The sequence below is a fragment of the Hemiscyllium ocellatum genome, chromosome 2 (assembly GCF_020745735.1).
Source record: "Hemiscyllium ocellatum isolate sHemOce1 chromosome 2, sHemOce1.pat.X.cur, whole genome shotgun sequence".
Classification (NCBI taxonomy): Eukaryota; Metazoa; Chordata; class Chondrichthyes; order Orectolobiformes; family Hemiscylliidae; genus Hemiscyllium; species Hemiscyllium ocellatum.
The window spans coordinates 66,810,330-66,826,987 of NC_083402.1; the positions used below are offsets into that span (position 1 = coordinate 66,810,330).

General features: G+C 39.1%; 1 protein-coding gene across 6 annotated transcripts in view; it reads left to right on the top strand.

The window, feature by feature from the left end:
* The window catches only part of apc (APC regulator of WNT signaling pathway), a 193,807-nt gene that overhangs the window by 66,103 nt on the left and 111,046 nt on the right, over positions 1-16,658 (top strand). For 5 of the 6 annotated variants that reach the window (XM_060837378.1, XM_060837396.1, XM_060837413.1 and 2 more), the window contains exon 2: positions 10,834-10,989. In XM_060837378.1, the coding sequence (XP_060693361.1) occupies positions 10,852-10,989 (138 nt within the window). In that variant the 5' untranslated portion in view covers positions 10,834-10,851. Of the gene's footprint in view, positions 1-10,833; positions 10,990-16,658 lie in introns of those variants that run through there. The other variant, XM_060837421.1, reaches the window with a different exon arrangement.

A 16,658-nucleotide genomic window follows, 5' to 3' on the forward strand; every position in this document is an offset into this window, starting at 1 on the left:
GTGCGGAGCCATTAAAAATACATCTTCTAAAAAAGATTAAAACTGGTGGATACTTGAGTTTTGCCCTGGATGTTGAATTTTGTTTTTTACGTTTTGGCATGGATACATAAGTTCGCAAGTTGTGAATGCACAGGTACTGAGGATTTACTGTATTTAGTTGAGAAATATCAGACAAGCAAGTGAATCTCATAATACCGTTTGGAACTTTTTTTAATGGTAGCTCTTTTTCAGCACAAGCCCGATTGATTGCAACTCTACTAAATTTCTCACCTGAACCAAAAATCCTCGTTTATACTTAACCAATATTAATTTTTCAATGGAGATGCCTCTAAGTGTCCTAATTAGACTTATATGCTGTGTCTGATCCAGTGGTAAACGCATACGAATAGCCTTGTTAAATTATTGTTAATACTTTGCATCTTAGCACGTGTCAGACCATCGTTCCCTGTAAGCCAGGTTGCAGTAGTCTCTACAAATCCAAAGTACTTTGCTGACTTATTTTTGTGCAAACAGTTGATGTTAGGTTATTTGACTTTTCCTTCTCAGTGGTGAATTTGAGAACAGGACTGAGCCCATAAGACATGTCAGGGAATTCTTAAAAATACCTGCAGATTATTTTCTTTCTCATGTTTGATCAGGTCACTTCCAAAACTTGGTTTCATTGTCACATCGCTCCTCCTCAACATCTGCTGATTTTTAATAATTCTACACAGGTTCCAACTGAAATTTCAACCTTGGTGTTTCAGATCCATCCATGGTTACAGCTAGCAGGCTTCCTCAAATCTTGAGGTTCCCATGAAGGTTACGATCGGTTTCTTCAAGTGACTGACTCTATTTCAGAGTTGTGCTGATCCACAGTTCTTTTTCATCCTTCATCTCATCTAGCATTTGCCTTCTGGTGTTGAGGATTGCAAGTTCCGACAACTCTTGGATGCCAAACTTCTGTATCTTGCTTCTCCTTTCCTTTAACATAGCCACACCTTCTGATCTTAAGTTTTGTGTTTTCACTACTCCCTTTGATCCTGAATGACCAAAAAGAATGAAATTATAGTGTTTCACTGTATATAGTAAATTATTCCGAGAAGCTTTAAAAATTTAAAAATAAAAATTTATTTCTTACGTGAAAACATAGCTTGCAGAAATAAAAGAAAAATACTGCAGGTTCTGGAAATCTGAAAAGATGAGAGAAAATGCTAGAAAAATTCAAGAGCTCTGGCACTATCTGGAGGGCAACAGAGTTGATGTTTTGAGTCCTGTATAACTCCTTTTTCTTCCTGCCTCTTTCAATCTAGTTAGCCTAACATCAGTAGTGGCAAAAATGCTTGAGTCTATTATAAAAGACATGATAACAGCATCTTTGGAAAATATTGACAGGATGAAACATATTTGACATGGATTTATGAAACAGAAATCGTATTCGACCAGAGTTGTTTGCGAAACTGACTCGTAAAATAGCTAAGGGAGAACCAGTAGATGCAGTGTATTTGGATTTCATGAACGATTTCCATAAAGGTCATGCACAAGAAGCTCAAGGGTAAAATTTAAATCTGAATGTGTTGCTGGAAAAGCACAGGAATTCCCTTCAGGAATTCCTGAAGAAGGGCTCATGCCCGAAACGTCGATTCTCCTGCTCCTTGGATGCTGCTTGACCTGCTGCGCTTTTCCAGTAACACATTTTCAGCTCTTATCTCCAGCATCTGCAGTCCTCCGCTTTCTCCTAAAATTTAAATCTCTCAGGATAGAGTAGTATACTGACATAGATTTGAGAATTGGTTGACGGAAAACAGGGTGAGAATAAATCTGTCTTTTCCTGGTGTTAGGTGCGAGGTTTCTCACATGCGATATAATGCAAACGATTTCCTGACTCAGTTATTTCCCAAGACAATGTAGATGTGATATGTCTTAGATTTGGGGATGGCTGTGAAAACATTTCTGAATGAACAGGATTGAAGAAGTGTTTAATTTGATAGTAGCAGGAGGGTAGTGGTAAATGGCTGTCTAAGTGAAGTGGGAGTCATCCACATTCCTGCATGAAAGTTGTCCCCATCCACTTCCAGAATGTTCAGTTTCTGGAGAAAGATGGTACAGTTTATTATCACATGTCCAGAGAGAGAGTCCAATTTAATCTTTTAACATTACATTGGCTAACGGTAAGCAACTAAGGGTGTACCACTGGGTCAGTGCTTGAGCCCTGGATATTCCCAATATTTTTAAATGACTTGAATGAGAGAAACAAATGTGATTATTTTCACATTTACTAATGATGCAAAATTAGGTGGAATTGAGTTGTGAGCAGGATGCAAGAAGGCTTCAGGGTGATTATGACAAATGTGTGGACCAACACGTGCCATATGCAGTACACCATGGATGAATGTGAAGTTATACGCGTTATTTGAATGTTGGTCCATTGGGAATTTGTGCAAAGGGATCTAGGTGTCCTTGGACACTAGTCAATAAAACTAAGACTTTTGCCCGAAACGTCGATTTTACCGCTCCTTGGATGCTGCCTGAACTGCTGTGCTCTCCCAGCACCACCAATCCAGAATAAAACTAAGCAGGCAGTGCAGCAAGCAGTGAGGAAAGCAAATGATATACAGAGGAATCTCAATTATCCAGATATCGATTATCTGAATTCCAGATTATCTGAAGATTTCAAGGTCTCGCAAAAACAATACATCAACGAGGTAAGTATATTCAGTTTACCTCTACTGAAGGACACATGAAAACATGGCAAAAACAAAGGAGCACAAGCAGCTCTAGCATCAGCAACTGGGTATTTTTTAGGTAAGGGTTGTTACACAGCCCTTTGCAAAGGCAAGTGTTTTACAGTATCACCGTCACTTTAGTAGGCCGTTCATGAAAAAAGGCCGAGAATGTAATTGAATGTATGAGGCAATGCTTCTGTCTTTCTGTTGCAACGCTGAGTTCACAAACTGACAAATGCTCTTGCAATTGTAGAAACTCTTCAGGACCTTGTTTAATACTGTCTTCGCCACTCATTGCCAAATGCTAACTACGGCTGCATTTTAAAAATGCTTTCTCGTGTTATCATTGCTTTATTTTGTTCATGTGAAATCTGTGTCCTCTAGCGCTCAATGCATTAAGATTATAGATTTAATTCTCTGGTAGAGCACAGCATGGCTTCCTTTAAGGTAAAATTGATTATCAAAGTAATCAATTCTATGAGCAAAATAATACCTGCCCATCTCATTTGCATAATCGAGCTTCCTCTGTATTTGCTTTCATTGCAAGAGGATTGGAGTTGAGACGTAGGGATGTCTTTGCAGTTATATAGCATCTTGGTGAGACTGCATCTGGAATATTATGTGCAGGCTTGGTCTCCCCTTTTTAGGGGAGAGATTAGCCAGAGAGTGCAGTAAATGTTTACTTGGCTAATACTTGGGATGGCTGAACTGTCATATGAAAGTTGATTAGATAGGAGCTGTATTCACCACAAGATTATGTGGTGCTGGAAAAGCACGGCAGGTCAGGCAACATTCTTGGATTCTGCCTGACGTGTGCTTTTCCAGCACCACACTAATCTTGACACTGATCTCTAGCATCTGTAGTCTTCATTTTCGCCCTGTATTCATGACAGTTTCGTTGAATGAGGGGAGAATCTGATTGAAATATATAAAATTCTAGCAGGCTGGATAGACTAGACACGGGGAGAATGTTTTCTCCTGATTGGAGAATTGAAGTCTGGTTACAGTATCAGGATGTGGAGTAAGCCATTTAGAATAAGGAAATATTTCCTACTCAGTGATTAACTTGTCAAATTTGCTTCTACAGAAAGCTATGGAAGCTAATTTAATAAAGGTATTGATAATTTTTTTAAATATTAAAGGCATTAACAGTTGAGAAGGAAGGATAATAGAGTTTGCAGAAAGATCAGTTATGATCAGATTAGATGGTGGAACAGAATTGAAGTGCTGGATTCATACTCATTCCCGTTTATATCTTTCTATATTTATTTTTATCTTTTGGCTCTAATAGAGCTTCTTCCCTTCTCCAGTACTTGCTTTTTATCGAGCTTTTTGTTTATTCCCTAAGGAGGCAAACCATTCATGAGGTCTCAAGTGCTGCAGTGATATCTGCAGCATCACCGAATTGCACTTTTGTCCTGTGGATTGAAGAGTGGGTTAGGAAGTCTAGTTTGTGAAGCTTATCAAGCAATGTCATTTTCTTGAGCAGCTGTCATTCTGCAACACATGTCCTAACTCTGAGTGACAGCATATTAGTCTACATGTATTAGAATACTGGTTCTCACAGAGTGGAGCTACTTGACAGGTGTTGATGATATTTGAATAGAGAAATTTTGTTTATCATGGAAGAGTCACTGTTCGGAAGCTTATATAAATTAGTCAATGAATCTGATAAGTTATTGAAAAATTTGAAGATATTCCATTTGTGCATCATGTAGTGACAAGTTTCAGAAGACAGAGAATGATAATGATTTCGTCAGGATTCCTCTCTGCAGTTTGGAGACAAAACTGTTGACATGGTATTATTCACCTACTTATATTTTTATTTTGCAAAATGAAATAGGAAAACTGCAGCTGGCGTTCTCCTGGATCTGCGTTTGTTTTCAGTTCATTTGGGACATTTTAATTCAAAAACAGGAATAGTGTAAAATAGTTGATTAAAACAGTGCAGCATTCCATTTATACACTCCTTGGATGTTTAATTCCTGTTGCATACCACTGAGGAAATGGCAAGCAATAGTAATTAGCTGATGATAAGAGGACACATTTTAGTTGTCAATCTGTCACTGTAGGTAATGTTTTAAAAACTAATAAGTAACTGTCAGCAAAGAGAAGTACAAGATTTTTATTTGCTAAGCAGTTTATGTCACATCAGTTATCCTAGTTTCTTTCTCAAATTCTACATGGAAGCAAGTAAAATAAGATTCAAAGAGGTACCAGTGTTATATTTTTTAAGTTAACTATATTCCGGTTTTGAAAACTTGCAGCTCCCTTTCAAATTATGCATTGGGCAGACCTCCTGAGATTTCAGGGAAGAAGGACACTCAGCATGTCAAGGAGGGGGGTAAGAGTTGGCTTTGTGGGTGTGCACCTTCTGTCAGTAGGCAGTTCAGTTGAGAGTTCTGAAACATATGTTGTTGCTTCTCCACACTTAAAATAATTCAAACCCTGGTTGTTTCAAATTTCTGGCATTTGCAACACTCACGATGCAACTGTTGAAATTTGCTGCTGCTTAAGACATCTTACATAGATGAACTCTTCTAAACTATCATTCACTAAATTGATGCCTTGGTTAAAAGGATGGGTTTAGAAGGAAAAGATATGGCAGATGGACTTTACTAGTTGGAATTCAGAAGAATGTGAGGCCTGTTCTTATTCAAATACATAAGATTTTCAGTGGTCATGCCAATGTGGGCACTAAGAATTCCTTTGTAGGGGATTCTAGAACTGGGGACATAATTCCAAAAGCTGGTGTTTGTCTCATTTCAGGTGAGGATAGAGTTGGAATTCCTCCTCTGAGGATCAAAGGAAGCTTTGGAATTGTCAGCCTCTTGAGCTGTGAGGGTAAGGTTATTGAGATAGACAGGTGGTTGACCTGTAGGAAGTTGATGCTATGAAAAACAGGCAAGAAAATTGGAGTTGACATAATCTCATCAGCTATGATTTGAATGACTATGGCATACCTATTCTATTTATTTTGTTACACCTAACTGGGATAACATGCTAGAAATCGATCCTGTTACTCCTGGTGTCATAAAAATTAAAGATTTTCTTTAAGGAATGCAAAATTCCCCAATTTACTTGACATTTAGACCCAGGCGCAGAAAAAATACAGACCAGCTTCTATTGCGAACAAGAATCACTTGTACGAATCACTGGTTTGATCTCAACTTGAGGATTATGAACATTGAAGAGCGTGCAGAAGGAGTTTACAAAAAGTTCCAGGGAACAGAGACTTCAGCTATGATGATAAATTGGAGAAGTTAGGAGAGCAAAAGATTCAGATGAGATTTGATAGGTTTTAAAATTATGTGGAGTCTGGTTTGAGCATAGATTTTGGTTGGTTCCCCAAATATTGGGGAAAAGCAGCATATGTTGAATGGCTCAGGATTTCAGGGATGATTAGTGCAGAAAATAAGCCAGGATGATTCTGGAATAGCTAGCATTTGACAAGGGCTTGGAGCTTGACTGAATCTAGCCAACCTGGTGAATTAGTCATGTGCAAAATACCAATCTACAGTCCTTGGTGCTGAGGAAGTGAAGATGGAGGTTATGTAGCATTATTGAATGAGTTGAGAGTAATTATTCTCTGGAGAGAAAAGCGAGTGTGGTTAAACTTGTGTTACAGAAGTATTGTGATGAATAAGTCCATTAGCTTGATGGCGATGATTTGAAAAGTGTAGTTGGAAGTGACCAGGGGCAGTCTTTATTTTCCCAGTGATGAGCATGTCAGGGAGCAGGGTTAGAAGGAATATGTTTATACATGTGATCAAAGGTCTACAATTCTATGTAAAGACTAAGGGATTAGGGAAGTGCCAGGGACAGAGAGGTCAAGGGACAAACCATGAGTATGATTAGCAGCATTTCTATTGAGGCAGATGGTTAGGGTGGGCAGTGAATTTAGAGGAGATTTCTGTTGATAACTAAACTTTCTCCCAAACTAGCAACAGTCTATCCTATTATTTTGTCTTCATTTTAACAGATTAAAGATGACGTGACATTGCACAGTCCTTCATTTACCTCAATATTTCTCAGGCTCTGTCCTTCTCAAAGCCTTGGTTTGCCCATCTGGGTCACATTTCCTTCCAAAAAACATTTGGATCCATATACTACTCCAGCAATTAATCTCGGCTGAATTTTAAGTGCTGTCATGTCAGAGGTACAATCTTGGACAAGACGACTCAAGACTCTGACAAGTTAGGTGAACATGAAATATCCCATTACAGCATTTAAAGGAGAGCAGTGATTTGGGTGTGTCTGGATGACCCATATTCAAAAGATATAAACACTCAAAAGACATGTAAACTGGCCATTTGTTCCATTTACAGTTATGGAGCTGTACTTTATGAAATTAACTATGGTTTGTTTTTTGAAAAAGCTGTAATTCAAAACTTATCTGTTGGTTGTGTAGTATATTGAAATGTCCTAAGCATTTTATGAAGCATATAGGATCTTAGTAATGGTGGAGTAATGCTTCCAGTCCATGGCACAGGAAGAAAGAGAAGACATTGGAGAGAGTGGAGAAAAGATTGAGAGTGGATCCAGAGAAAACTTCAGCAATAAAGATAGGTTGAAAACTTTTGAGACTATTTACTTTAGAATCATAGAATCCCTACAGTGTGGAAACAGGCCATTCAGCCCAACAGTCCACACTGACCTTCCAAAGAGTATCCCACCCAAACCCATCCCCCATTACTTTACATCTACCCCTGACTAATGTACCTAAACTACACATCCCTGAGCACTATGGGTGAAGGAGGACCAATAGATATTAGTACTTTGAATTTTTGGAACGCATTTGATAAGCTACATGAAAGGTTGTTGCAGCAAATAAATTTTCATGTAGGAGTTAATATATTGTATCCACTGCAGTTTAGAATGGTAAGAGAATCCTGAGACAGGATGTGGAAAGAATGCTTCCTCTGGTCAGAACCAGAGATCAAGTAGGTCAAAACAGCATTGTCTTAGCAGACCAATACGGCTGCTTTCTCATTAAAGAGAGACAACTGGTGGTGATTTAACCTCAGGGCCACTGTGCCTTTGGAGATGGTAGAGGGCGAGAAGGATAGTCCTCATGGTAACCTCATCTAGTGATGGGAATTGAACCAACGCTATTAGCATCACACTGCTTCGCAAACCAATCATCCAACCAACAGGTCACATCCTTAAGACAGATCAGGAGAATTTTGTTTTCTTTCAGATGAGTTGAATGTCTTTTGGAACTTTCTTCCTCAAAAGTCAGTGGAAACAAAACCTTTGAATTTTCTTTACAGCAGGGGCAGATAGATTCTCAATAAACATAAGTTAAAGGTTATTGTGGGTAAGCAGGGATGTGGAGCTGTGGTTAAAATAAAATCAGCCATTATTTTGAATGGTGGAACAGGCATGAAAGGTCAAGTAGTCTGCTCTCGCAGCTGATTTGTAAGTTTGTGCACTGCATATGATAAATTCCCTTCAAAGTGAATTGTCTTGAGAAATGAAAACTTCCTCCTTGCCTTGGAAAACTATAAATGTCATTGGTTACATAAATGGATGTGAAATTTCAAGAAAAATGTAAAGAATAGGAAGGAGATTATTTCAGACTACAGAAGAGGGCAGTAATAGTGAAGAGAACATTGAAAAGCAATTTAATACAGGATTCAAACATGAGGCATTTGGACAGAATAGCTGGTGAGAAACTGTTCCTATTTGTGAAAGGATCGTAAAAGAGAAGGCACAAATATAAATGAACAAATGAAAGGAAGTTTTCAAGGGCTGAAATGAACTGCTTGGGATTACGGTGGAGGAATTCAAAAGGTCTGATTCTGTGAGGAAATGATTGACTCATTCTAAATCCATCCATCCAAATCTAGATTTAAGTTTGCCACCATCAGTTAACTTCTGTTCTTAGAGACTTTCTGCACCATGGCCTCTTTCTCAAATGAATGTCGTGCAGTTTAATTTATATTTTAGGGGTTAATTTTGAGTTAATTGTTTTAGATGTCTGTAATTTTGTTGAATTAGACAAGATAATTGATTTTATTTTTCAGTATTACAGCGAGATATTTAAATGTGCCACAGAATGGGTCTTTGATATTTTTACCACTGCTCATTAGTGAATGTTTGGTATTATGTTTCATGAGAGTACCTGAGTGCTAATTTCTGTTGGGGGCCCTCTAATACTAAAATAAGCTTGATGCCTACTCAAAACAATATAAGCTGAAGTTTCTTTTTGGGAATAATTATTGGCTTAATATTTGGCTTCATATTCTTAGTTTTGTGAAAGTGACTGTGTAATAATGTTATATTGTGATGATACTGTGCCTTTGAGAGAGACTTGTTCTGTGCTGTTTTGTTTGCAGAGAGGTGTTGCCACACTCGTGGAATGTCTGCTTCAGAAGCAGTGGGTAAACAGCTATTGAGTTGTTGATTTTAAACCAGACAAAAGCATGAGTGGGAGGAATCATGCTCACACAATTGTAGTTTTGCTTTCGTTGGGCTTTGGTGTAAGCTGTTAAGGTCTGAACTATCTGCTTGATGTATTTTGAAGGTGTTTGGTCTGGTCCATAACTATATGGATACTGAATGTTATGTACGAGCATCCTCTTTTATGACAGTGAAGTAACAACATTCATATTTTTCACATTGAGGAGAATGTTGTTTTTAGACCCACTTTTTAATCATTTGCATTATTAAAAAATCATTAATTAAAATGTCTAGATTTGGTCGCATTTTGGAATGCAATTATTTGATATATTGAAGTTTCTTTTGCCATATTCAAGTATTTCATTTGATTATTACTAAAAATTGTTCTAAATGTATTTTAAACATTCCCTGACGTTATATGTTTATGTTTGCAATTTTTGTTTGCCATGAAGGCAATCTGACCAAAGTTAGCCATTCAGTTCATGGAACTGGTTTCACCATTTAGTTAGATCATAGCTGATTTGCACCCTCAACTCCATTTATCAACCTTAGCTCAATATTTCTTGGTATCTTCACTTCATTAACAAATCTTAACAGTTTCAGTCTTGAAAATTTCAGTTAGCCCAGCATCTTTCGTACATTTGAAGTGAAAATATGCTCCTGATTTGTCACCTAAATGGCCCAACTCTACTTTCAAGATTGTACCCCTTTATTTTTGTTTACCCCCCCCAGAGGAAACAGCATCTTCCTATTAATAAAATTTTAGCACCTCTATCAGTTTATGTCTCAACCGTCAAAATTGGAAGGAATATAACCCAAGTTTATGCAATGTGTCTTCAAAATTAAAACTCCTAACCTGGGTACAGATCTTAGATTAGATTAGATTCTCTACAATGTGGAAACAAGTCCTTCGGCCCAACAAGTCCACCCTCCCCAACACTCAAACCCATTCCCCTACCTTCACCTGACTTGCAAATCTTTGGATTGTAGGAGGAAACCAGAGCAGCCGGAGGAAACCCACGCAGACACTGAGAATGTGCAAATACCACCCAGACACATGGCAATTGAACCCAGGACCCTGGTCCTGTGAGGCAGCAGTGTCAGACCTACGGAAATGATACTGCAGTATTCCAAGGTTATTCTTTCCTTCCTAGTGTGCTACTCAAAATTGAATGCAGCTGGATCTAACCAAGCGTCTGTACAACTGGTAAACATTCATCACCAGCTAAATCAATAGGACAAAGTCGATCTTGATCTAGATTGCATATGTTGTATGAAAGGGTGCGCTTTTGGGCCCAAGTTGCCATTTAACTTTCCTTGCTTTCCAAATTTCTAGTAGATTTCTATATGAAGTATGATAAGACAAGTGGAGATGGAGGCCTTTCAGCCCATCAAATTACATAATGCCTACAAAGAGGCAGAATTCTGTTACGTAAAAGTGACAATAAACTTGATTTTCTCCTCGTGCCATCGTTATAGTTCTGTTCCAAGTGGCTTAAACATTGGATATCAAATCCTAATCAGTAATTTAAAGGAAATAAATGGGAAGAAATTAAATCAAAATTTATATCCACTATCATTAAATGGTAAGTGTTGTGAATAACTTGCAATCTTGGTATTTCAAATATGCTTTTTTGATAGGCATATTATAAATGATGTCAGTTTTGTTTTAAAATGTGATAAAGATAGGAGTGTAGTTAATGTATTTATTTTTTTTAAACAGGTCAGTGTCTAGTTCAGGATGGCTGCATCAGCTTCATATGATCAGCTGCTGAAGCAGGTAGAGGCACTTAAGATGGAGAATTCAAATCTGCGACAGGAATTAGAGGACAACTCAAGCCATCTGACGCAGCTAGAGACAGAGGCATTCAACATGAAGGTACTTCTCAGTTTTCTGAAAACTGAAGATGATTTTCCACTTGGGTGAAATTTCTCCTATTAGTTCTCGAATAAATATGAGGCATTTAAGGAAGTCGATATTGTCAAATTTGATGTAGTTGAGTTTTACATGCAGCATGTTTCTACCAAAAATATTATACAGTTGTCAAGTGGTCCTTGTATTTTAAGATAAATTCAGATTTAAAAATGGGCACATATGGAAGAAATGCTGAAAATTCCAATTGGCTTTGTAGTGGAATATGCATGTGGGAAACTGTCTATACTTGCTGTTTCCATAAATTGGGAATTTCTCAGCTGTTGTGCTTGTTAAGGTTGATATGTGTTACCATAATACCTTCCTACACAGCTAACTATAGCGGTAGTTGTTCCTCCTTCCTTAGAAATCTGCAGTCTTGCCATTACCATGTCCTCCTCCCCTTCATTTTCAGATTTTACTTTTGTTTCCCGACTTGAAAGATTTCAATCTGTCAATGATCTTTGAGTGAAGTGCTTCCTAACAACATTACTACATTGTCTTTTATAGTTTGTACATGTATTCATTCACCTTTCTGACAGGTAATTTCAAATAGTGACTACATTAGTTTTTTCCATTAGTTGTGCCTTTTTTTGAAGTTCTTTTTTTATCCTTTTCAAGACTTAGGGATTCCATGGATCCACACCTATGGTTTGCATTGCTCCTAGTTAGTTCAAGACCATAAATTTAATTTTGCTTCTAGTTCATAATGTATTGATCTGATTATATAGGATTATTATAATATTAAGTTGAATCCTCTTCAGAAATTTGTCATCCTGTGATTGGTTGCTTACATTGGCTATTTGAAGGGCTCTATGTTTTCCGAGTTCACAAATGCATATACCGTTCTTTCTAGCTTACAAGATTTAATGTTGTTAGAGCTAGGGTGAGAATATCTAATTTCTTAAAATGTCAAAAATGCTATATGTTCCACGTAAATATTAGAAGGCTTCCAGAAGGTTTTGTGCCATTGCATTTTGGAGTCCGATCACAGGATAAAGGATTAGTTGATGGCCAGTAAAATCTGGCAAAGCTTGGAGTGGAAATATACAAAGGTAGTGATACTAAGAGACTTCCTCACAAGAATTTTGGAAAAATCATTAATCATTTTTGCATAGCAGAGACACGAATTCAAAACAGGAGTTCATACTGTCTCTATGAAGTTATGGGTGAGTCTGTAGTTAAACAATTTGAATATTAAGAAGGCGGAAATGATTTAAACTGAGTTTCAAATAGAGTCATAGAGATGTACAACACGGAAACAGACACTTCGGTTCAACTCGTCCATGCTGACCAGAGGTCCCACCTACCAGCACCCACCCCATATTCCCCAAACCCTTCATATTCATTTACCCATTCACATGCTTTTTAAATGCTGCTATCATACTAGTTGCCACCACTTCCTCTGGCAGCTCATTCCATACATGTATCACACACTGTCTGATTAAGGACTTATATGTTTCCCCTCTCGGCCTAAACCTATGCCCTTTAGTTCTGGACTCCCCCACCCCAGGGAAAAGACTTTGTCTGTTTATCCTCTCCATGCCCCTCATGATTTTATAAACTTCTATAAGGTCACCCCTCAGCCTCAGCCTATTCAACCTCTCCCTGGAGGTCAAATCCCTAACCCTGGCAGCATCCTTGTAAATCTTTTCTGAACCCTTTCAAATTTCACCACAGCATCTTTCCAACAGGAGACCAGAATTGCTTGCAATATTCCAAACGTGGCCTAACCAATGTCCTGTACATCCGCAACACGGGTTGTGGGCGGCACGGTGGTTAGCACTGCTGCCTCACAGCGCCTGAGACCCGGGTTCAATTCCCGACTCAGGCGACTAACTGTGTGGAGTTTGCACGTTCTCCCCCTGTCTGCGTGGGTTTCCTCCGGGTGCTCCGGTTTCCTCCCACAGTCCAAAAATGTGCGGGTCAGGTGAATTGGCCATGCTAAATTGCCCGTATTGTTAGGTAAGGGGTAAATGTAGGGGTAGGGGAATGGGTGGGTTGCGCTTCGGTGGGTCGGTGTGGACTTGTTGGGCCGAAGGGCCTGTTTCCACACTAAGTAATCTAATCTAAACCAGTAATCTAATCTAAACCTGCCAACTCCTGTACTCCATACTCTGACCAATAAAGGAAAACATACCAAACGCCGCCTTCACTATCCTAGTTACTGCGACTCCACTTTCTAGGAACTAAGAAACTGCACTCCAAGGTCTCTCTTTGTTACTTCTTCAAAAAACTCAAGTTTGAGTCATGATTTCCTACACACAAAGCCTTGTTGACTATCCCTAATCAGTCCTTGCCTTTCCCAATATATGTACATCCTGTCCCTTTGGATTCCCTCCAACACCAATATCTGGCTCACAGGTCTATAGTTCCCTGGCTTGTCCTTGCCACCTTTCTTAAACCATGGCACCGCGTTAGCCAACCTCCAGTCTTCCAGCTCCTCACCTGTGACTATTGCCAATACAAATATCTCAGTAAGAGGCCCAGCAATCACTTCCCTAGCTTCCCACAGAGCGCTAGGGTACACCTGATCAGATCCTAGGGATTTATCCACTTCTTTGTGTTTCAAGATATCCAGCACTTCCTCCTCTGTAATATGGAAATTTTCCAAGATTTCCCATCTATTTCCCTACATTCTATATCTTCCGTGTCCTTTTCCGCGGTAAATACTGATGCAAAATACTCGTTTAGTATCTTCCCCCATCTCCTGCGGCTTACATAAAGGCTACCTTGCTGATTTTTGAGGGCCCCTATTCTCTCCCTACTTACCCTTTTGTCCTTAATGTATTTGTAAAAACCATTTGGATTCTTCTTAACTCTTATTTGCCAAAATATCTCATGCCCTGTTTTTGCCCTCCTGATTTCTCTCTCAAGTATACTCCTACTGCCTTTATACTCTTCTGAGGATTCACTTGATCTATCCTGTCTACACCTTACATATGCTTCCTTCTTTTTCTTAAGTAAACCCACAATTTATTTAGTCAACCAGCTTTCCATTCACCCTACCAGGAATATACTTTCTCTGGACACTTATCTCATTTCTGAAGGCTTTCCATTTTCCAACCATCCCTTTACCTGCGAACATCAGCCCCCAATCAGCCTTTGAAAGTTCTTGCCTAATGCCATCAAAATTAGCCTTCCTCCAATTTAAACTTCAACTTGTAGATCTGGTCTATCCTTTTCCATCACTGTTTTAAAGCTAATAGAATTATGGTAGCTAGCCCCAAGTTCTCCCCCACTGACACCTCAGTCACCTGCCCTGCCTTATTTCCCAAGAGTAGATCAAGTTTTGCACCTTCTCTAGTAAGTACATCCACATACTGAACCAGAAAATTTTCTTGTACGCACTTAACAAATTCTTCTCCATCTAAACCCTTAACACTATGGCAGTCCCAGTGTATGTTTGGAAAGTTAGAATCCCCTACCATAACCACCCTATTATTCCTACAGATAACTGAGGTCTCCTTACAAATTTATTTCTCAATTTCCCTCTGATTCTAGGGGATCTATAATACAATCCCAATAAGGTGATCATCCCTTTCTTATTTCCCAGTTCCACCAAAATAACGTACCTGGATGAATTTCTGGCAGTATCTTCCCTCAGTACAGCTGTAATGCTATCCCTTATCAGACGCTACTGTCCCTCCTCTTTTGCCTCCCTTTCTATCCTTCCTGTAGCATTCGTATCCTGGAACATTAAGCTGCCAGTCCTGTTTATCCTTGAGCCATGTTTCTGTAATAGCTATGATATTACAGTCCCATGTTCCTAACCATGCCCTGAGTTCATCTACCTTCCCTGTTGGGCCTCTTGGGTTGAAATAAATGCAGTTTAATTGATCAGTCCTCCCTTGTTCTCTGCTTTGTCCCTGCCTACCCTGACTATTTGACTTTTCTTTTGTTCTCAATTGTACCAGTTCACTATCTCCCACCCCCCCCCCCCCCCCCCCCCCCACTTATAGTTTAAATCCTCCCTAGCAGCTCTAGCAAATCTCCCTGCCAGTATATTAGTCCCCTTCCAATTTAGGTGCAATCCGTCCTCCTTGTACAGGTCATTTCTACCCCAAAGGAGATTCCAATGATCCAAAAATGTTAATCCTTCTCCCATACACCAGCTCCTCGGCCATGTAGTCGTCATCTCGATCCTCCTAATCCTGCCCTCACTAGCACGTAGCACCAGGAGTAACCCCGATATTACTACTCTCGGGGACCTCCCTTTTTAAATTCCTGCTTGACTCTTTCTAATCTCCCTTCTGAATGTCAACCTTTTCCCTTCCTAGGTCTTTGGTTCCAATGTGTTCAATGACCTCCAGCTGGCCCCTCTCCCCCTTGAGAACCTTCTGCACCCTCTGAGACATCCTTGATCCTGGCACCAGAGAAGCAACACACTATTCTGATTTTTCACTGCTGGCCACAGAAGTGTCTGTCTGTACCTCGGACTAGAGAGTCCCCTAACACAGTCGATCTCTTTGAACCCCTCGTTACACTGGGGCCAGTCTCAATATCAGAAACTTAGCTGTTCATGCTACGTTCCCCTGAGAATCCATCAGCTCCTATATTTTCCAAACGGCATACTTGTTTGAAATGGGATAGCCACAGAAGACTCCTGCACTAACTCTCTTACCTTTCCTGGAGTTAACTCATCTATGTAACTGCATCTGCGACATTTTCCCCATCCTATAACTGCCATCCATCACATCCCCTTGCTTTTGTAAATTCCTTATTTCCTCTAACTGTCTCTCCTGCCAATCATGGCCCCCATTTCTGCAACAGGAATATTAATCTTCTAATATTCGAATGCTTTTTTTGGTTCTTTTTAAATGTCCTAGATTAATTGATTCTTTAAGTTTTGTTTAAGAATTTGAAACTTAATTCCAAATCACTAAAATCTCAGATGCATAAGTTTTAACAGGACAGAAGGAGGTCATTCAACCCATCATGTTGGTACTGGCTCTCAAAACCGCTCCAGAGCTCGTCCCATTCTCCAGCCCTATCTCTAGCACTTTAAATTCATCACTTTCAAATATATATGCAACTCTTTTGAAACACTTACAGAATCCATTAACACCACTCTTCTAGTCCGTGCGTTCCAAATCTTGCCAACTCTGAATAAAGAAAGTTCTTTTCACTAACAATCTTGAAATTATGATTTTATTTTGTTGTTGACTTAACAACTAATGGTAGCAGAATGCCTTCCTTTCCCCTTCAGAGTTATGACTAAAGAAATTGAGGGTTTGGTTAACAAAAAGAAGGAAGCATATAGACAGATATGGACAAGATAGATAGAATGAATCCTTAGAGTATAAAGGAAGTAGGCGTATACTGAAGAGGGAAATTAGGAGGGCAAAAAGGGGACATGAGATGGCATTGGCAAATAAAGTTAATGTATTTGTAAAAACCCTTTGGATTCTCCTTAAGAACAAAAGAGTAACTAGGGAGAGAATAGGGCCCCTCAAAGATCAACAAGGCAGCCTTTGTGTGGAGCCACAGAAAATGAGGGAGATACTAAATGAATATTTTGCATCAGTATTTACTGTGGAAAAGGATATGGAAGATATAGACTGTAGGGAAATAGATGGTGACATCTTGCAAAATGTCCAGACTACAGAGGAGGAAGTGCTGGATGTCTTGAAACT